The 19,937-nt window shown below is 40.9% G+C and overlaps 1 protein-coding gene and 1 non-coding gene across 4 annotated transcripts in view; one reads left to right on the top strand and one right to left on the bottom strand.

Moving 5' to 3' along the window:
- The first annotated feature begins 455 nt into the window (after window positions 1–455).
- Window positions 456–19,937, top strand: part of sirt3 (sirtuin 3) — a 32,089-nt gene continuing 12,607 nt past the window's right edge. Inside the window, exons 1-8 of one of the 3 annotated variants that reach the window (XM_028957134.1) lie at window positions 456–611; window positions 718–1,371; window positions 1,449–1,551; window positions 1,976–2,149; window positions 3,145–3,377; window positions 3,462–3,556; window positions 11,529–11,690; window positions 11,782–11,995. In XM_028957134.1, the coding sequence (XP_028812967.1) occupies window positions 1,347–1,371; window positions 1,449–1,551; window positions 1,976–2,149; window positions 3,145–3,377; window positions 3,462–3,556; window positions 11,529–11,690; window positions 11,782–11,995 (1,006 nt within the window). In that variant the 5' untranslated portion in view covers window positions 456–611; window positions 718–1,346. Of the gene's footprint in view, window positions 612–717; window positions 1,372–1,448; window positions 1,552–1,975; window positions 2,150–3,144; window positions 3,378–3,455; window positions 3,557–11,528; window positions 11,691–11,781; window positions 11,996–19,937 lie in introns of all 3 variants that reach the window. The other 2 variants (XM_028957133.1, XM_028957135.1) reach the window with 2 other exon arrangements.
- On the bottom strand, window positions 4,599–4,760 carry LOC114766450 (U1 spliceosomal RNA). The gene has a single exon (XR_003742791.1). It is a non-coding gene; the product is annotated as a U1 spliceosomal RNA (small nuclear RNA).

Genomic DNA, 19,937 nt, shown 5'->3' with positions numbered 1-19,937 from the left:
TGTTTTGCTAGGAGAGAAGTGGTTTCTTTGCTGCCCATCTTGAATCCAGGCCATCTTCCTAAAGGCTTCGGCTAAAAGATGCAATTGCACTCACACCTTTTGGCTGCCATTCCTGAGCAAGATATGAACTGGTGGTGCCTTAATCCCACATCTGAATCATATTTAGAGATGGCCCTGGTGCTGAATGTTCTATTTGTAGTTAGAACTCTGGCTGCTTGAGGCCCAAGTACAATAGGTTCTGCCTTATCAGGGTTTAACAGAAGAAAGTTGGTGAGAATCCTTTATACACAAGAACATGGAACATTTTAGAGCATTGCAAAACAATCTTTTTTGACGTACTTGAAGCACTAAAGTGGTCCCCTGACATGAAAGTTTCACTTTGTGAGATTATTTGAAATTAATACGAGTTCCCCTAGCCTATGGTCCTGCAGTGGCTAGAAATTGCGATAGGTGTAAAGACAGCTTCCGCTATTCTGTTTCGCCACTCATAGAGCGGCACCTCAGACGATCGGATCTGGAATTTGTGCCCTTATGTTGTCCAGATTATTTCTCACCCCTCCCCTAAAACATTTCCACCGACCGTCATGGCTTCCAAGCATCGCAGTCGCTCGGTGAGTGGATGTAAAAATTAGCACAAACATATTTCTTTTGGTTATCACGAGAGACTCCGAACAAACAATGGGTTAATTTTTTTTTTTTTTTTTTTTTTAAACACAGACACGGCTTCCTGTCTGCGCTAAACATTGTGGTTGGTTGATGGTTTGAACGCGACGTTTCTACGCATGCCCCTTGACTTCTATATGCCTCTCTTCACTTTGTCCCGCCTCTCTTTTCCTAATTAGCATTTAAAACTACACACACTGAAACGGCGCATCCTGGGGAAATCTCCGTTGGACTGTTGGACTGGATAAGGTGGTTGTAATTCTGCACCAGTGGTGGCCTAGCGGGGCAGACGAACCTAGCCGCTAACGCGCATCGGCGAGTGACTAAGGACGACAATGGACTTCAAAGAGGCGCATTGTGATGACGTTTACGTTTTTGCCAACAACTGGAGTTCACCACGTGTAGAATAAAATAATATTTTTATAAATGCTAAATAGAAATGTAATTATTTTTGCATAGCCCCAGCCCCAAAAGACAATTTAATAAGCATTACAGTTTATGACGTATTATTTCTGACGTCGTTTTCATGCGTTTATTCGTGACGTTCTTACTGCCATGTCCTTCATTCGCGTTTCAGTTCATTATACAAAATAAAATTAATGTATTTAAAGCGTTACTACTAATTGTGGCTTTATCGTTACATTAACTCTGGCCTCTGTCGTGCTGTTTGTGTTTTTTGGAAAATGAAGAAATGGTGCTCCTTCAGAGGTAACATTTCATCAAACATAGTCAAACTACGTGTAAGCCAGGGACCGACATTTATATATGTATTTCTTTGTTTTCAGAGCTCCAGCGATGGCCTATATTGTTCGTCCAAAGGATTATGTACAGCCCGTGTGCTTTTCAAAAGAAACCAAGAGCCATTTCGTCTAAAGCTGTATACTCCAGGTACTGCAAAATCATGGATGTTTCCAGCAGTGTGAGTTTGATATACATTATAGACAGAAGCAGAAAGTAAAAATCCACGAAGATTTTGTTCATTGATTATAATTTAGCCCACCCATGAACAGAATAAATGTCTCAGTATACCTCAGGCCTGGTAGTTCATGTTACCCCACAACCACCAACAGATAACATTCATGCTTTTCTTCAGCTGTTCCAATTTTTCAGTTTGTTGTCCATCAACACAGAATGAGTGAAATTGTTCCCTCATTTTAAAAAAAAGTAATGAGCTTGATTTACCCCATTCTTATTTATAGTAGAGTTGGGATGATGTGACAGAAGGTGTTGATGAATAATCATAATTGTAGCTCTAGTCACCATGCCTAGCCGAAGTTTACTGCCAGAGTAGCATGTAACTCTTCAATTTCAGAGAAGGATTACCAAGCTGGCAGCAAACCCGAGGAATATTTGGGAGACAATCTGGAGGCACCAAACAACAGTCTCTTGATGACATTGCAAAGGGCATCAGGGAACGGGAGTACAAAAGAATTGTGGTTATGGCAGGCGCAGGGATAAGTACACCCAGCGGTATCCCAGATTTCAGGTGAATTTAATATGTCTTTATACTAAAGATGAAGGACTTTTTTTTTTTTTTTTTTTTTCTAAAAAAAAAAAAACAAAAAAAAAAAAAAAACAAAACACTAATATGTCACAATTTCTCACATGGGCTACACTGTTACAGCAGTTAGTGATGTGGCCTCACCACTCCAATCATTGTGAGGGACCTTGGTTTGTGGAATTTGCATGCTCTTTGGAATCAGATTTGCATTGAACATGCTGCATAAATTACATAACACTGTGGAAATAGACAACGCATGTATAGCACATCATGGTCAATATATTTGTTAAACATTTACAATTTATTAATCATGAACTGGATCAACAAGGACCATGGCTGCTTCTTTGTGCCTTCATTCTTAAATCTCATTCTTCTAGTACTGAAAAACGTCTGGGATGTACATGTCACTCAAATACTTGTCATTTTACTTTTCATGTCAATTATTTTCTCACATCAGTAATTTTTTGCTTAAAAAAGGTTTTGTTCAATAATTATGCCACAAAGTTGATTCTATGAATGCTGTCCCCGTGTTGGCGTAGGTTTCCATTGTGTTCTCCGGTTTCCTTCTGTCATCCATAGACATGCATGCTCTGAATTGTTCATAGGGGTGAGTGTGCTAATGACTATGAACCAGAAGACCCAGGTTCAAATCCCACTTATTACCAATGTGTCCCTGAGCAAGACACTTAACCCTAAGTTGCTCTGATTGTAAGTTGCTCTGGATAAGGGCATCTGATAAATGCTGTAAATGTAAAAATGACTGGTGTGTGCCCACTGAGGCTGCAGAGGAATAAGTATTTATGGTAAGTGGGTGAGTCAGTATTACAATGAATTCATCCTCTAAGTAAATCACTTTTAGTTGATTTAGGGAAGTTTTTCATGGGCGATTTAATTAGCTGGGACAGAGTGTCCTTCCCTATGAATGTCCTTCATTTTGCCATTCATTCTTGTCACACATTTTCTTACATATCTGTACACAGGACTCCTGGGAGTGGACTATATGACAACCTTCAGCAATATAACTTGCCCTATGCAGAAGCCATTTTTGAAATAAATTTTTTCCACCATAACCCCAAGCCCTTTTTTGCTCTGGCAAGAGAGCTGTACCCAGGAAACTACCAGCCAAACATCACACACTACTTTGTTTGCCTGCTTCACATCAAGAACCAGCTGCTCAGAATGTACACCCAAAACATTGATGGACTAGAAAGAAGTGAGTTTTGACTATGTAAACCATTTTAACAGTATTTTGTACAACTACGATAGTAAAAGTAATTTGCATGTATCTAAGTGGCAGGCATCCCCTCAAAGATGCTGGTGGAAGCTCACGGTACCTTTGCCACTGCAACTTGCACTGTATGTCAGCGAAATTACAAAGGAGAGGAGCTGCATGTGAGTAGGAATTCTTTGCAATTCCTTCTGATTAGTTTCATGAGTCAGAATTAGGTTTGAATTTTATTGCCACATTATTTACAAAGAAAACACAAGGAATTTAAATTAATTTCAATAAATGAAAAAATGTCATTTAACAACAATAAGACAAATTAGGTGCATTGAATAAATGTAATATGAACAGATGGACAATTAATCTAAAGTAAATGACATTAAAGCAATATGTCTGTACTTTCATTTATTATATATATGAGTGTGAGTTTGTGTGTGTGTGTAAATAAAATACAGTTTCTCACACACACACAGAGTACAGGCCAAAAGTTTGGACACACCTTCTCATTCAATGTGTTTTCTTTATTTTTATGACCATTTACATTGGTAGATTCTCTCTGAAGGCATCAGAACTATGAATGAGCACAGGTGGAGTTATGTAGTTAACAAAAAAAGGTGAAATAACTGAAAACATGTTTTATATTATAGATTCTTCAAAATAGCCACCCTTTGCTCTGATTACTGCTTTGCACACTCTTGGCATTCTCTCAATGAGCTTCAAGAGGTAGTCACCTGAAATGGTTTTCCAACAGTCTTCCCAGTTCCCAGAGGTGTTTAGCACTTCACTCTGCCTTCCTGCTCACCCCAAACCATCTTGATTGGGTTCAGGTGACTGTGGAGGCCAGGTCATCTGCCGCAGCACTCCATCACTCTCCTTCTTGGTCAAATAGCCCTTACACAGCCTGGAGGTAAGTGTGAAGTGATTGTCACTTGTGATATTTAACCCATCACCCTGAGTGAGCTGTGGGCAGCCATGACAGGCACCCGGGGAGCAGTGTGTGGGGACGGTGCTTTGCTGAGTGGCACCTTGGCGGATCAGGATTTGAACTGGCAACTTTATGATTACGGGGCCGCTACCGTAACCACTAGGCCACCACTGCCCCAAAGCACGGCACTGCCTTCTTCGTGACTGGCTCGTCCGGGATTTGAACCCGGGACCTCTCGCACCCTAAGCGAGAATCATACCCCAATGAGCCAATATAAAAAATATCAGGGGAGAGCACGAAAGCAGTCCCCCACTACCTGAAATTATGCAGTCGAGATTCCCACATTTGGGGAATTTGCAGGGGTCAGCACAGCCAAAGTGGAATGGCTGAGCCTCGCCCTGGGTGAACCGCCTTCTTGATCACAGTATCTCCCCTGCCAGAGGTGTGTTTGGAGTCATTGTCCTGTTGAAAAATAAATGATAGTCCAACTAAACGCCAACCGGAGGGGATGGCATGTCACTGCAGGATACTGTGGTAGTCATGCTGGTTCAGTGTGCCTTCAATTTTGAAAAATCCCCAACATTGTCACCAGAAAAACACCCCCACACCATTACACCTCCTCCTCCATTCTTCACAGTTGGAACCAGGCATGTGGAATCCATCCATTCACCTTTTCTGAGTCTCACAAAGACACGGTGTTTAGAACCAAAGATCTCAAATTTGGACTTGTCAGACCAAAGCAGATTTCCACTGGTCTAATGTCCATGCCTTGTGTTTCTTGGCCCAAACAAATCTCTTCTGCTTGTTGCCCCTCCTTAGCAGTGGTTTCCTGGCAGCTATTAGAACATGAAGGCCTGATTTGTGCAGTCTCCTCTTAACTGTTGTTCTAGAGATGGGTCTTAAACTAGAACTATGTGTGACATTAATCTGGTCTCTGATCTGAGCTGCTGATAACTTGCGATTTCTGAGGCTGGTGACTTGGATGAACTTGTCTTCAGAAGCAGATGTTACTCTTGGTTTGGTTTTTCTTTCCTGGGTTGGTCCTCATGTTTGCCAGTTTTGTTGTAGTGCTTCATGGTTTTTGCGACTACACTTGGGGACACAATTAAAGTCTTTTCAATTTTCCAGATTGACTGACCTTAATTTCTTAAAGTAATGACGTTTTTCTTAAAGCCACTCGTTTTTCTTTAGTTGGCTGATTGGGTCTTGCCATAATATGAATTTTAACAGTTGTGTAGTAACCTGACTTCTGCACAACACAACTTATGGTCCCGACCCCTTTGATAAAGCAAGAAATCCACTAATTAACCCTGATAAGGCACACCTGTGAAGTGAAAACCATTTCAGGTGACATGAGAGAATGTCAAGAGTGTGCAAAGCAGTAATTAGAGCACAGGGTGGCTATTTTGAAGAAACTAGAATATAATTTTTCAGTTATTTCACCTTTTTTTTGTTAAGTACATAATCTACCAATATAAATGGTCATGAAAATAAGGAAACACATTGAATGAGAGGGTGTGTCCAAACCTTTGGCCTGTACTGTATATATACTGTGTGTGTGTGTGTGTATATATGTGTGTATATATATATATATATATATATATATATATATATATATATATATGTGTGTGTGTGTGTGTGTATATATTTGTGTATACATATACACACAAACCGGATTCCAAAAAAGTTGGGACACTAAACAAATTGTGAATAAAGACTGAATGCAATGATGTGGAGATGGCAAATGTCAATATTTTATTTGTAATAGAATGTAGATAACAGATCAAACATTTAATCTGAGTAAATATCATTGTAAAGGAAAATATGTTGATTCAAAATTTCACGGTGTCAACAAATCCCAAAAAAGTTGGGACAAGTAGCAATAAGAGGCTGGAAAAAGTTCATTTGAGCATAATGAAGAGCTGGAAGACCATTTAACACTAATTAGGTCAAAAGGAGCTTCTCAGAGTTGCAGTGTCTCTCAGAAGCCAAGATGGTTAGAGAATCACCAATTCCCACAATGTTGCACAGAAAGATAGTGGAGCAATATCAGAAAGGTGTTGCGAAAAATTGCAAACTGTGCATAACATCATCTGAAGATTCAGAGAATCTGGAACAATCTCTGTGCGTAAGGGTCAAGGCCGTAAAACCATACTGGATGCCCGTGATCTCCGGGCCCTTAAACGATACTGCACAACAACCAGGAATGCTACTTAAAGGAAATCACAGAATGGGCTCAGGAATACTTCCAGAAACCAATGTCAGTAAACACAATCCAACGTGCCATCCGCTGTTGCCAGCTGAAACTCTACAGTGCAAAGAAGTAGCCATTTCTAAGCAAGATCCACAAGCTCAGGCTTTTCACTGGGCCAGGGATAATTTAAAATAGAGTGTGGCAAAATGGAAGACTGTTTTATGGTCAGACAAGTCATATTTCGAAGTTCTTTTTGGAAATCTGGGACACCATGTCATCCGGACCAAAGAGGACAAGGACAACCCAAGTTGTTATCAATGCTCAGTTCAGAAGCCTGCATCTCTGATGGTATGGGGTTTCATGAGTGCGTGTGGCATGGGCAGCTTGCATGTCTGAAAAGGCACAATCAATGCAGAAAAATATATTCAGGTTCTAGAACAACATATGCTCCCATCCAGACGACATCTCTTTCAGGGAAGACCCTGCATTTTTCAACAAGATATTGCCAGACCACATTCTGCATCAATCACAAAATCATGGCTTCATAGGAGAAGGATCCGGGTACTGAAATGGTGTGACAAAGAAGGCCCAAGGTGATTGAACAGCCTGTATTAGACAAGAATGGGAGAGCATTCCTATTTCTAAACTTGAGAAAGAGGTCTCTTTGGTCCCCAGACGTCTGTTGAGTGTTGTAAGAAGAAGGGGAGATGCCACACAGTGGTGAAAATGGCCTTGTCCCAACTTTTTGGGGATTTGTTGACACAATGAAATTCTGAATCAACATATTTTCCCCTTAAAATGATACATTTTCTCAGTTTAAACTTTTGTTCCATGATTTATGTTGTATTCTGAATAAAATATTTGAAGTTGGCACCTCCACATTATTGCATTCAGTTTTTATTCACGATTTGTTTAGTGTCCCAAATTTTTTGGTATCGGGTTTGTATATATATTGTCCAACAAGCATTATTATAGTAGATTAGACATTTTATAAAATAGGAACAATAACATATTGTTATTTACATATTTTAGTCATAATGAATGCAGCAGGTATGATGAAACAATCTGGCAATATTTTGTAAGCAAAATGTATCCAGTGCAAATTCAATGTAACAAAATCACAGATTAACATCAGTGTTGAACAATGCAAGAATTCTGCATCTCTAGATCTGACAATCTAGTAATAAAGGTTTGGAAAAAAACATATTTTGTAGTTTTTAAGAAAGCCTAAGGCACTGCTACACAGTTATACTTATGCACTCCAGAACACACTGGAGCTTTACACACATCTGCATAATTTAACCATGCCTTTGAAGTAGTGGTTTGCCTAGCGGGTAAGAAAACAGTCCCGTAATCAGTTCGAATTGCAGTTCGAATCCCGAACCGCCAAGTTGCTGCCTCGGGATTGGTTAAAAGCATTTCACTGTGTGCATTGGATGCTGTGCTATGGTGACCACAGTAATATGACCACAGTAATATGTATTTTTTCAGCTTTTACTCTAACTGACATTATTATTTTAAATATACTAGGGATGCTTACTTCGATTAATTTTCCCAACCGACAACCGCTGTTTGTTGTCCAAACATTAATCGTTAACAGATTAGAATATTAAATTACAATTGAATGAAAATAGAACTGAGGATTGTGAATTTTTTTTTTATTTTAACATGTGCGAACATATCAAGAACAGAATCTGGATTCACACATCGTCAAATTTTCACACACCTACAGCATTTCCGACAACAGAGAAAAACAATAAAAATGAAATAAATAGGCATGCACTAAATATTTTTACTTAAATTTCAAATTAAGATTACAAAACGAAAACACGCTGAAATCCCTTTTAAGATTTTTTCAGCAAATTTTTTCAGTGGCTTGTTGAGGAGTGGTGTAGTCATCGCCCAGGAGCAACATTATGGCATTGCTCTTGTTGGGTTTTGTATCTTCAGCTTGTGCAGCAGACACCGCTTTCTCATCACCTTCTGTAGTGACCATTTTGAAAGCACAGCACATTTCAATAAGCTTGGTTTTAGGCTTCTTCCTCCGCTTTTGCAAAAAAACTAAGATGTTTATGGCGAGGGTAAAGGATAGAGTCAATAGGTGCTGGTTTGGCCATCAACTCATCTGAGTCAACCTATGGCAAGCAGTATCCTTATAATTAGTTCATTCATCATTGTCGTCGTCTACCTCCACTTATCTGGGTCCGGGTCGCAGGGGCAACATCCCAAGTAGGGAATCAGCCCTCTCCCCAGCCACCTCCAGGACCCCAAGGCGTTCCCAGACCAGACTGGAGATATAATTTCTCCAGCGTGTCATGGGTAGACCCGGGGTCCTCCTGCTATCAGGACATGCCCGAAACACCTTCCCAGGGAGGTGTCCAGGTGGCATACTGACCTGTTGCCCGAACCACCTCAACTGGCTCCTCTCTATGTGGAGGAGCAGCGGTTCTACTCCGAGTCCCTCCCAAATGACCGAGCTCCTCACCCTATCTCTTACAGAGCTCTACGGAGCCCTGCGCCCTACGGAGGAAGCACCCTATGGAGGAAACTCATTTTGGCCCCTTGTTATCTGTGATCTCGTTCTTTCCATGACCATAGATGAGGATTGGGATGTAGATCGACCTGCCCCAATCAGCCTGTCGATATCCTGCTCCCTTCTTCCCTCACTCATGAATAAGACCCCGAGGTACTTAAATTTGAGGCAGGACCTCTCTCCCGACCCGGAGTTGGCAAGCCACTCTTTTCTGGTCAAGAACCATGGTCTCAGATTTGGAGGTGCGGATCCACATCCCAGCCACTTCACACTTGGCTGCGAACGTAGGAGGACCACATCACCTGCAAAAAGCAGAGACGAGAGTCCAAACTCGACACCCTCCACACCATGGCTGCGCCTAGAAATTCTGTCCATATAGGTTATGAACAGAACCAGTGACAAAGGGCAACCCTCACCGGGAACAAGTCCGACTTACAGCCGGCTATGTGGACCAAACTCACGCTCCTCTGGTACAGGGACCCTTAACAAAAGGCCATCCACCCCATACAAACTCCTTCCACGCCCACGTCCTTCTTCAGCCTGACTGATCCCCTAACCTCTGGTGTCTACCAGTGGGTATGGGGGTTCCATGACTGGCACCTTACGACCACAGCTAGAAACAATTGCAGAACGGAACAAGGTCCAATCGGACTCAATGTCCCCCCACTGCTATCAGGACGCGGTCAAAGTTTGGATCTGCCAGGACTACTTGCCATCTTCCTCTGCCATCTGATCCAACTCACCACCAGGTGGTGATCAGTTGACAGCTCCACTCCTGTCTTCACCCGATTGTCCAAAACTTATGGCCGCAGGTCAGATGATACGACTACAAAGTCATGCGACCTAGGCTGCCCTGGTATCAAGTGTACCGATGGGCTCACCCTTTACCTAAGACCAAGGGGCACCTACCAGGGGCACCAAGTGCCTGAGACAACATAGCTCTTAGGATCATTAGGGCTCTCAAACTTCTCCATCATGATAAGGTGACGGTTCAAGGAGGAAATAATTAGTTAATTAATAAATAAAAGTGATTATCATCTATCTCCCTGTGGTCAATTAAGGACTGCTAAACCTTGAACACTTACTCTGTGGCTATCCTCCTTGGCTCTCATCATGTGTTTGTTCAGGAGGCTGAATGTGATGGGGTAAATGTTGGAAATTGACATTACATTTACATTTAGAGTTCTGGAATCCTGCAGCTTTGTTACCGTTCTGTCAGACAGAACAGCTGTAACAGTCCATCTTTGTTCAAGAAGTGTTTTTACACAATTGAACGAGCTGGTGTTTCGGAAGCTTCATTTGTTCTTGTTTAGCTTCCAGTGAATGTGTCCTGTGGCTGAAGTGGCTAACAAGCCCAGTTGGAATAATAACACGATGCACATTAAATCCATAATTTACATCAAGCTGCAGTGCCCCAGTTCACTTGTCCTGGAGAGTTTGCAGCCACGATGTTGCATGCATTGTCATGAACACATGCAGACAATTTCCCATTTAGACCCCAGGTCTCCACCGCATCAACTAGTTTAGCTGCAAGGTTCTCAGCTGTGTGTCTGCTTGTCATACTCTGTGTTAGAAGGACAGCTGAATTAACTTGCAAGTTCTCATCTATGTAGTGGCAAGTTATTGTTATATAGCTTTCTGTTGTCTAGCAGTTAGTCATAAGGGCCACAAACTTTGTACAACTGAGTTGTGTTTTAAGCGATTTTTTCCCTCTCCTCAAAACAGGTTTCAATTCTGCGGGTAATAGGTATTGATGGGATATCATAATTAGGCTCAACAAACCTTCACCACAGATGACGCTGATGGGCATAATGTCCTTAACTATCATTGAGCAGATTCTCTGAGTTATCTCTTCAAATCGCCGTGCATCACATCTTGAGGGCAATGTTTGTTGTTTTTCATTGCACAATACTTATGGATGTTTGCTTTGCAAGTGATATTGCATCGTACTTGTACTACTGGTGTGTTTTAAAACCGTGTAACATATTTTGCAAGTCAATTTTTTCTGCCCTTCTATCGAAATGGTCCCAAACAGTTATTTTTTCGCTCGCTTTAGTTTGCTTGCCCAGCAAAACATGTCTGAAGGCACGTATGGTTGCATGTGATAACGCCCCATGAGTTCACAAATAGCATATGTTTAGCATATTTATGCCGCAAAACTTTATACTACTAAAAATATTTTTTTATATATATAAACATTTTAAACCATTTAACTAAGAGTAATAATAGGTTATAATCAATTCTTTCGTTTAACATTTTAACGGTCAGTAAGAGCATCCCTAAAATATACTAATTTCAAGTGTTTATAATGTTTGTTTCTACTTGTATTACACTTTATTACTGCATCCCAGCTTGAAGATGCCTGCTTGGCAAATGTTTGTTTTTTTTTCCTCACACAGAAAGTGTAGCTAAAACACAATCTATTTGATCAAAATACATGCATTACTTCAGCTGTACAGTATTTTGTTCTTTTTTTCTTTTTGATAGGATGATATAATGGAGGGAATGATACCCAAATGCTCTACCTGTAAGGGTGTGGTCAAGCCTGATATTGTATTCTTCGGGGAGGAGCTGCCTCAGAATTTCTTCATGCACCTCACTGACTTCCCTTTAGCTGATCTGCTGATCATTATGGGCACTTCATTAGAGGTAATGCATCATATGGTATGGATGGTCTGAAGGGAACTGTACACTTTTTCTTTGAAGAATATTTGATATCGACAAATTGTAATGCCTGCAGGTGCAGCCATTTGCAAGTCTATCTGGAGCAGTACGTGGTTCTGTGCCACGGCTCCTGATCAACAGAGACCCGGTGGGGCCTTTTGCTTGGGGGTCTCAGCACCAGAATGATGTGGCTGAGCTCGGGGATGTGGTGAATGGGGTGGCCAAGCTGGCTGATGCTCTGGGCTGGACAAAGGAACTGGAAGTTCTCATGGCTGATGGTGCTAAAAAAGGTATGATGTAAAGGTGACTTTTTTTTTTTTTTAATGAAGAATTTGTCCAACCTCCATTTGTTTCTTTCACCTTTTCTCAGGTATCTCAAAGTGAAGAATAATCTCTTGTTTTTTTAAATAACTCATTCTGGGCAAAGGATGTGTATGTGAAGGTAAAGTTTGGCAAAAAATAGGAAACCTTTTGTTCTTACTTTCAGTGTACTTTGCTTCTCAAACTTACTGCAGAAGGCAGTAAGCCTTTAACTTAGTAGTAGTCTGTAACTACATGGTTTTCAATAGGCCATCTGAATCACACCAGTATGATTCTTGAGCAGTAGTAATGATTTAATGGGAAAACATTTAATTTCATTAAAATGTAAATTACGGATTAATTAGTGTTTTGTTTTTAAGAATTTCTTGATATTGTTTGACTGTCAAATACAGTTTCTACAGAACACTGAAGGATTTGCGTTATATTTATGACTTTTGTCCCAATTAATTTTATGACAGAAGTCATAAATATAACGCAAATCCTCCAGTGTTTTGTTGTGCTGGTAACTGTGTTTAACCCCAGTCAGGAACTATGTTTAAGAAACAGTGTTAATAAAAAATATACAGAAATTATAGTTTTTTTTTTTGTTTTTTTTTTTTTTTTAGATAATTATCCAATGCTTCATGTCTCACTTGGGAGTCGATTTCTTAAATGGATCAATCATGTGCTGTCAACACAAACACTTGGACGCGCAGGTCACCAGTTGATCAGTAACACGGGCTTGCACATGCTTATCCCTCACCGCAACCTGCAGAGCTGTCGCAAATGTGAAAATGAGCGCTGAGAGTCTGAGCACTGAATTTGAAATTGGAGAAGCGAATTTGCATTCCATTTTTAAGGATGTAAAATGCAGATTCAATTTACTTGATATTCTGATGCAATTTAATATGCTCATATTCAGTTTGTACAATTCAATTGTAGTTCGTGCAGAAGCGCAGAAACGAGACATTCTGAGAACAAGGATTTATTTATAAGAAACAAAACTGGCATGACTACAAATAACAATTGCCAGGTCAAGTTCACAAAAATGTCAGAGCGGCTGAAGGGCAGAACCACGGTGCCTCTTATCCCCCATCTGAATTGGCTTCAGCTGGAGACAGCACCTGTGGCCAATCCTGACAGCAACACACTACAATGCCAAATAATGTTCATATAACAGCAATAACATGTGAAATAATATTATTATTCAGAACTATACCATCTCTTATCTGATCCTCTTACAAAGTTAGAGTAAAAGTAATCACACTTCTTTACACTCACTCGGATAGTCGTGCTTGATCTGAGTGCAGCGATTGACATCATCGATCACGCTATTCTCCTTGCCAGGTTAGAGAATGTTATTGGGATTAAGGGAACAGCCCTTGTATGGTTCAGATCATATCTGACCAACTGATATCAGTTTGTGGATATCAATGGTGTTCCGTCTTCACATAGTAAAGTAGAGTTTGGTGTTCCACAAGGTTCTGTCCTAGGTCCGTTACTTTTTTCCCTATACATGTTACCTTTAGGTGACGTCATCCGCAAACAAGGTATTAGCTTTCATTGCTACGCTGACGACACACAGCTGTATCTTTCAGCAATGCCAGATCAAAGAGAATTGTCTGAAGGACATTAGACAGTGGATGCTCACCAACTATCCTGTTAAACCCTGACAAGACAGAAGCTCTTGTACTTTGGTCTCAAGCAGCCAGACATAAGCTGGCTGACTACATCATAACCCTGGATAGCCTTTCTATTTCTCCAAGTATTAAAGTAAAGGATCTAGGTGTCATCATTGATGCAGGTCTCTCATTCAATTTGCACGTAGATAATGTCATTCATTAGCATTCTTCCACCTTAGAAATATTGCGAAAATAAGAAATATCATTTCAATGCATGATGCATGAAATTTATTGCATTTATTACATCAAGGTTAGATTACTGCAATGCATTACTGTCTGGATGCTCTAGTAGGTGCATGCGTAAACTCCAGCTAGTACAGAATGCTGCAGTTCTAACTAGAACTAGCAAATTTGACCACATCCCCCAGTCTTACAATCACTGCTCTGGTTACCCATCAAATTTAGTATTGACTACAAAATCCTACTTTTGACCTATAAAGCTCTAAATGGTCTTGCCCCGCAATACCTGAGTGAACTTTTAGTTTTTTACGACCCGCCATGCCCCCTTCGATCAATGGGTGCAGGGTCACTACTGGTACCAAAAGTACAGAAGGTCACAGCTGGGAGCCGATCCTTCTCCTATAGAGCACCACAGTTGGATTGCTTGTCAGTGTCCGGGATTCAGTCACAGTCTCAGTGTTTAAATCCAATCTCAAAACCTATGTGTTTTCTCTGGCTTTTTGTTAAAGTCCTAGACACTAATTTCACTTAACTTTGACACAGAGTCAATTATAAAGACCAGTTTATCACTGTTAGACACAGACAAAGTTAAATTCACCCTAGTTAGGCTGTCCTAGTTTGGGTACCGGGCCACTGTAGCATGACCGATACCACATATTTCAGTATCGGTCGTACAGTGCCACCGTCTGCCACTGCTTCTGTTTGTTTTCTCCGAGACACGGAATCAAGCGCACAGACTACTGGCAGGCTCCAGTGAAGAGACAAGCAGATAAATCCTGGTTCCTGACAACTGCTAAACAAGGACATAGCATGAAACGAACCAGAGGGTCACCACAGCCAGCATCACCATTACAACTACAGCACTACAGCTTCAGGGATCTTCAAGTGGACCAGTAGCATCATTATGGGCACGTAATCTAGACCATGACACTGGACTACATTCTGGACTTCTCCAACCCTACAACTGTAGGACTTATTATTATATTGTACAAATCATCACCAGCCCTGCACTGACATCATTTGCAGGCTCACTCTACCCTGGAAGGGGGTCCCTCTCTGTATCACTTCTTCCTAGTGCTGCACGATTAATCTAATCGCAATCGTAATCACAATGTCAGTCGGTGCGATTACATGATCGCAAAAAGCTGCAATTTAAATGATTAGTACATGGATTGGATCGGCAACATATCCGATCCATTCTCTCTAAGTTTGCGAGCTGACTGAAGTCTCACTACATTTCATCTGACTGAAGTCTCACTTCAGTCAGATGTGACGTGTTTGGTCACATGACTTTCGATTCGGAGACATATGGTTAGACGCAGCATGACGCGCTGCATCGTACGTCAATGTCGGCGCCATACTGCGATAGGCTCTACTGTGGAATGAAGCATATACATGTCTATGGCGAGAGCATAAAAATGCCTCACTCTTGTGCTGCTTGGGGCTGTACAAACAGCTGTACGCTACAAACCAGATCCCGGGGTATTACATTTCATAGGTAAGGCTGGACAATTGTTTTGAATATATTTTCTCAAACTTTGAAGGTGTCCTAAAGGAATTCACCTCAGTTTACAATTCTTAACCTTAGCTAAGCTAGCAAAGCTATGCATCCCTGAGTTCAAGTCAGCCTCCAAACAACATTTGGTTAAATGTAAGAACTATAATACAGGATTTTATAATGGCCAAATATAATCAAAACAGTTGTTTAGCCTTACCAGGTTTTGTCGTTCGACAGTAATGTAAATATTTTTTTGTGATTATTTAATTTTGTAGAATATTGTATTTTGAAAGCACTGGACATTTCAAGTTGTTATAAGTAGTTTGTATGTTTCACTTTGAAATTAAACATTTCACTATTAGTATGGGGGGTGGTAGTAGCCTAGTGGGTAACACACTCGCCTATGAACCAGAAGACCCAAGTTCAAATCCCGCTTACTACCATTGTGTCCCTGAGCAAGACACTTAACCCTAAGTTGCTCCAGGGAGACTGTCCCTGTAACTACTGATTGTAAGTCGCTCTGGATAAGGGCGTCTGATAAATGCTGTAAATGTAAATGTAAATGTAAATGAGACTGTCCCCTGAAACTATTGATTGTAAGTCGCTCTGGATAAGGACGTCTGATAAATGCCGTAAATGTAATGTAAATGTGTCGTGTAGTGAGTATATCCAGGTAACGAGTATGCGACTTTTCATTGATATACAAGCAAGTGTCCTTTATCATATCGCAATCGCATATCGCAATATTGATCTCAATAATCGCAATATGTTTTTTTTCCCCAAATCGTCCAGCCCTACTTCTTCCCAAGGTTTCTTCCTTTCTTTTTTTTCCTCTCTCCTAGAGTTTTTCCTTGTGTGCAGAAGGGTCAAGTGTGGGGGGTGTCAACTGTAGGGCTTGTCAAAGCCCATTGAGACATACTGTATGTGATTTTGGGCTATATAAGAAATAAATGTTGTTGTTGTTGTTGTAGTCAAGGTTGACTGTATCCAAAACACATATGCTTGTGCAATGTTAAAACACTGAGAAAATGTAGTGTGTAAATGTATTTGCCAAGTCCAAAAGCCCCTGAGCAAGCCATAGGTGGTACAGTATTGATGAAACAGATATAACCTGATATAATTTGATATTAATAACAACAACAACATTAACTTCTTATATAGCCCAAAAGCACATACAGTATGTCTCAATGGGCTTTGACAGGCCCTACAGTTGACACCCCCACACTTGACCATTCTGCACTCAAGGAAAAGCTCCACACACAAAAAACTATAGGAGAGAGAAAAAAGAAAGCAAGAAACCTTGGGAAGTGATACAGAGTGATACAGAGAGGGACCCCCTTCAAGAGTAGAGTGAGCCTGCAAATAGTGTCAGTCCAGGGTTTGCGATTGTCCAATATCCAAAATGTTGTCCAATGTCATTGGGCACATTACATGTCCATTATGATGTTACTGGCAAGACACTTAACCCTAAGTTGCTCCTTGTAACTACTGATTGTAACCCTGTAACTACAAAGCAGTGACCCTGCTGACCTGGACCTGTTTTGACCGGCAATCATCCATCTGGAATGGATAAAGTGTCACGTCAACCACAAAACTACAGAAACGTATTTCCCTGGAATTTATAGGGTGTTTTTTAATATGTAAAATTTTTTATGCTAAAAACATTATGTACTGTATCATTGCATGCATGCTAGACTGCTATAACTATCACATCATATAAATGAGGATAATTGTGGTCTTGCTCAATCAGCATGTCCTCAAACATGACATCTTGACTGTTGAGTGCAGGTCTCGCAAAACTAGTCTAAAACCTTGTTTAGCAATTGCCAGGAACCAGGATTTATCTGCTGGCCTCTTCACTGGAGTCTGCCAGTAGTAGGTAGGTTTAATTCGGTGTCTCGGTGAGACAAACAGAAGCAATTTATAGGTTCCCTAACTAGGACAGCCTAACTAAGGTGAATTTAACACTGTGCTTAACAGGGTGACTGGGACTTTAACAGAAGGCCGGAGAAAACAAGTGTTTTCAGGTTAGATTTAAACACTGAGACTGTGTCCCTGACTGGGAGGATTAACACAACTGCAGAGCTCTATATGACTGCAGAGCTATATATGAGAAGGATCTGCTCCCAGCTGTGACCCTCTGTCTACTAAATACTCAGTATTGATTGCCTTGCACTGGTTTTTGACAAGCCTATCAAGGTCTACTAGAACAGTTGTTTTATGCTTCCAGACACCCGATGAAGATGTTGATCAACCTACAAGACCGAACACTGCTGCAGTCAGCATCACCACCGCCAATTGATTCTGCTTCTTCATCAAGCTTGTCAGATCCTAACTTTCCAAGAAAAGCCAAAAAGAAAGAGGGGTCATAGGAGCTTCATGCTGTTGATGCTGCTGTCCTTCAGAGGTTGTCAGAAATGCAACAGGAAACACAGGCTGCACAAAACAAATATACTGCATTTGGCAACTACCTGACATGTTTTCTTCAGCAGCTCCCAGAACATGATGCAAAGACACTGATGAAAGAAATAAAACAGCTTATGCAGTCAAAGTTTTGTCTTACTGTAGTCTTATCTAGTCTACAAACATTATGTGTGTATTTCAGCATGTTTTATTGTGTTGCTTAATTGATTAGAAAGCAATAGAAAACAATATCTGAATAGAAGTAGAGAAAGAACTGTGAGAAAGAACTCTTTGAACTGGTTTTGGATATCAGCTGCAACTCTAGTAGCTCTGTCAGCAGTGTGACGTCCCGGGTCAGTAAGGTTTGAGTCTCCTAGGATCACCTGTCTCCATTACCCATCGCCCTCATCTACCAATGTACCCTGGCCCTTCAAACTACTTAAAATGCAATGCAAGAAACATATTTAACTCAAACAAAAACATAAAGACAAAAAGAAGACACATTATTAAAAACCATTGAAATGAATACTGAAGGTGCCAAATAATCCCAAATACTGCTGTAATAAATAAACCAATGGTTCCCAAACTTTTTTACCTGAAGGCCCCATACTTGGACGTGGTTGGCCTAGCGGGTAAGGAAACAGACCCATAATCAGCCAAGGTACCACTGAGCCAAGCACTATCCCCACACAATGCTCCCTGGGCGCCTGTCATGGAACTCAGGAAGCTAATTCTAGAAATGACCCTAGCTTTAACTCATCTTCTGATGTACCCAAACCAGATAAAGCACCTTTGAGAGCTAACAGACAAAAGGAGATTTAAGTGCTTAAAACTGATGTTGTCTCCCACTCTAGCTCAGACATACACAGACGTCAAAACAAAGCTGCAGAAGGTGACAAGCTTTGTCTGATTCATAAAAAAATCCATCCTCTCTTAAAGTGCAGGACATTTGGAATGAAAACACTGGAGGATAGGAAAGGGCTCTTAAAAGAGAGTAAGATCTGCTTCAAATGTTGTGACTCATCTACGCACATGGCTAAGAACGAAGTACGGTGCTCCGATTGCAGTGATGAGAAGCACTGCGCCGCACCTCCACCCAGGACCAGCACCGTGGTTAAAGAAACCTGAGGCAGGGCATGGCGGGGAGCTCGACTCCATTGAACTAGAAGAGATTACTTCAAAATGCACTCAGGTCTGCAGCGCATATGAAGCAGGTAGATCATGCCCTAAAATCTTTATTACTTTTTAATGATCGTGACCCTAGTTCTCCTTACTCACTTAAGACGTGTAAAGGTACTAAAGTAACAATGGGAAGGAGAGCTACAGGTCCATATCCCACCGCCTAGCCTTATTGAATGCATATCCCAAATGACAGAGAGGAGATAACTACATCCAGTGCAGCTAGGCATCACACATCATCTGACCTGGACTCTGACTCCCCTATACTAATGCTTCTTGGACGGGATATTATTAGAGTTCACAAAGTTCATAAACAGATAAGTGGCCCCAACAATGCTCCCTACACGCATAGTAATAATGTTTGGATGATGTCCTGAAAGGAGCCGTCCAACCATGTTTGAGCCTTGCTCCAATGTTTTTAACATAAAAGAGAAACATTGTTAAATACAAGTCCCATTCGACTTCAGCACCTGGCTTTTGGACAGCATCTGCAAACCCGATAATTTAGGATGTAGTGTGTTTAAACTAAACACGACAATTCCATTTCACCTTCCATCCAAGACAAGGCCTTCTTAAAAATAATGGAGGAGGGACTAACAAAGGACACAGATAAGTGCTTGACAGCTCCCTTACCGTTCAAATCGCCACACCAAATGCTCCCTAACAAGAGATCACAGGCCCTGAAACTAATGTTTCTAGTACGCAACTTCAAAAAGAGAGAGGAAATGAAGGAACATTTTATAACTTTCATGGACAAAATGTTCAAAAACAAACACACTGAGATTGGCACTCCATTAAAGGTTGGAGAGGAATGTTGGTATTTGCCACTTTTAGGTGTTTACATTTACATTTACAGCATTTATCAGAAGCCCTTATCCGGAGCGACTTACCTGGAGCAACTTAGGGTTAAGTGTCTTGCTCAGGGACACAATGGTAGTAAGTGGGATTTGAATCTGGGTCTTCTGGTTCACAGGTGAGTGTGTTACCCAC

This window comes from Denticeps clupeoides, chromosome 16 (assembly GCF_900700375.1).
Source record: "Denticeps clupeoides chromosome 16, fDenClu1.1, whole genome shotgun sequence".
NCBI classification, from domain to species: Eukaryota; Metazoa; Chordata; class Actinopteri; order Clupeiformes; family Denticipitidae; genus Denticeps; species Denticeps clupeoides.
This window is presented reverse-complemented; position numbering and strand designations above follow the sequence as displayed.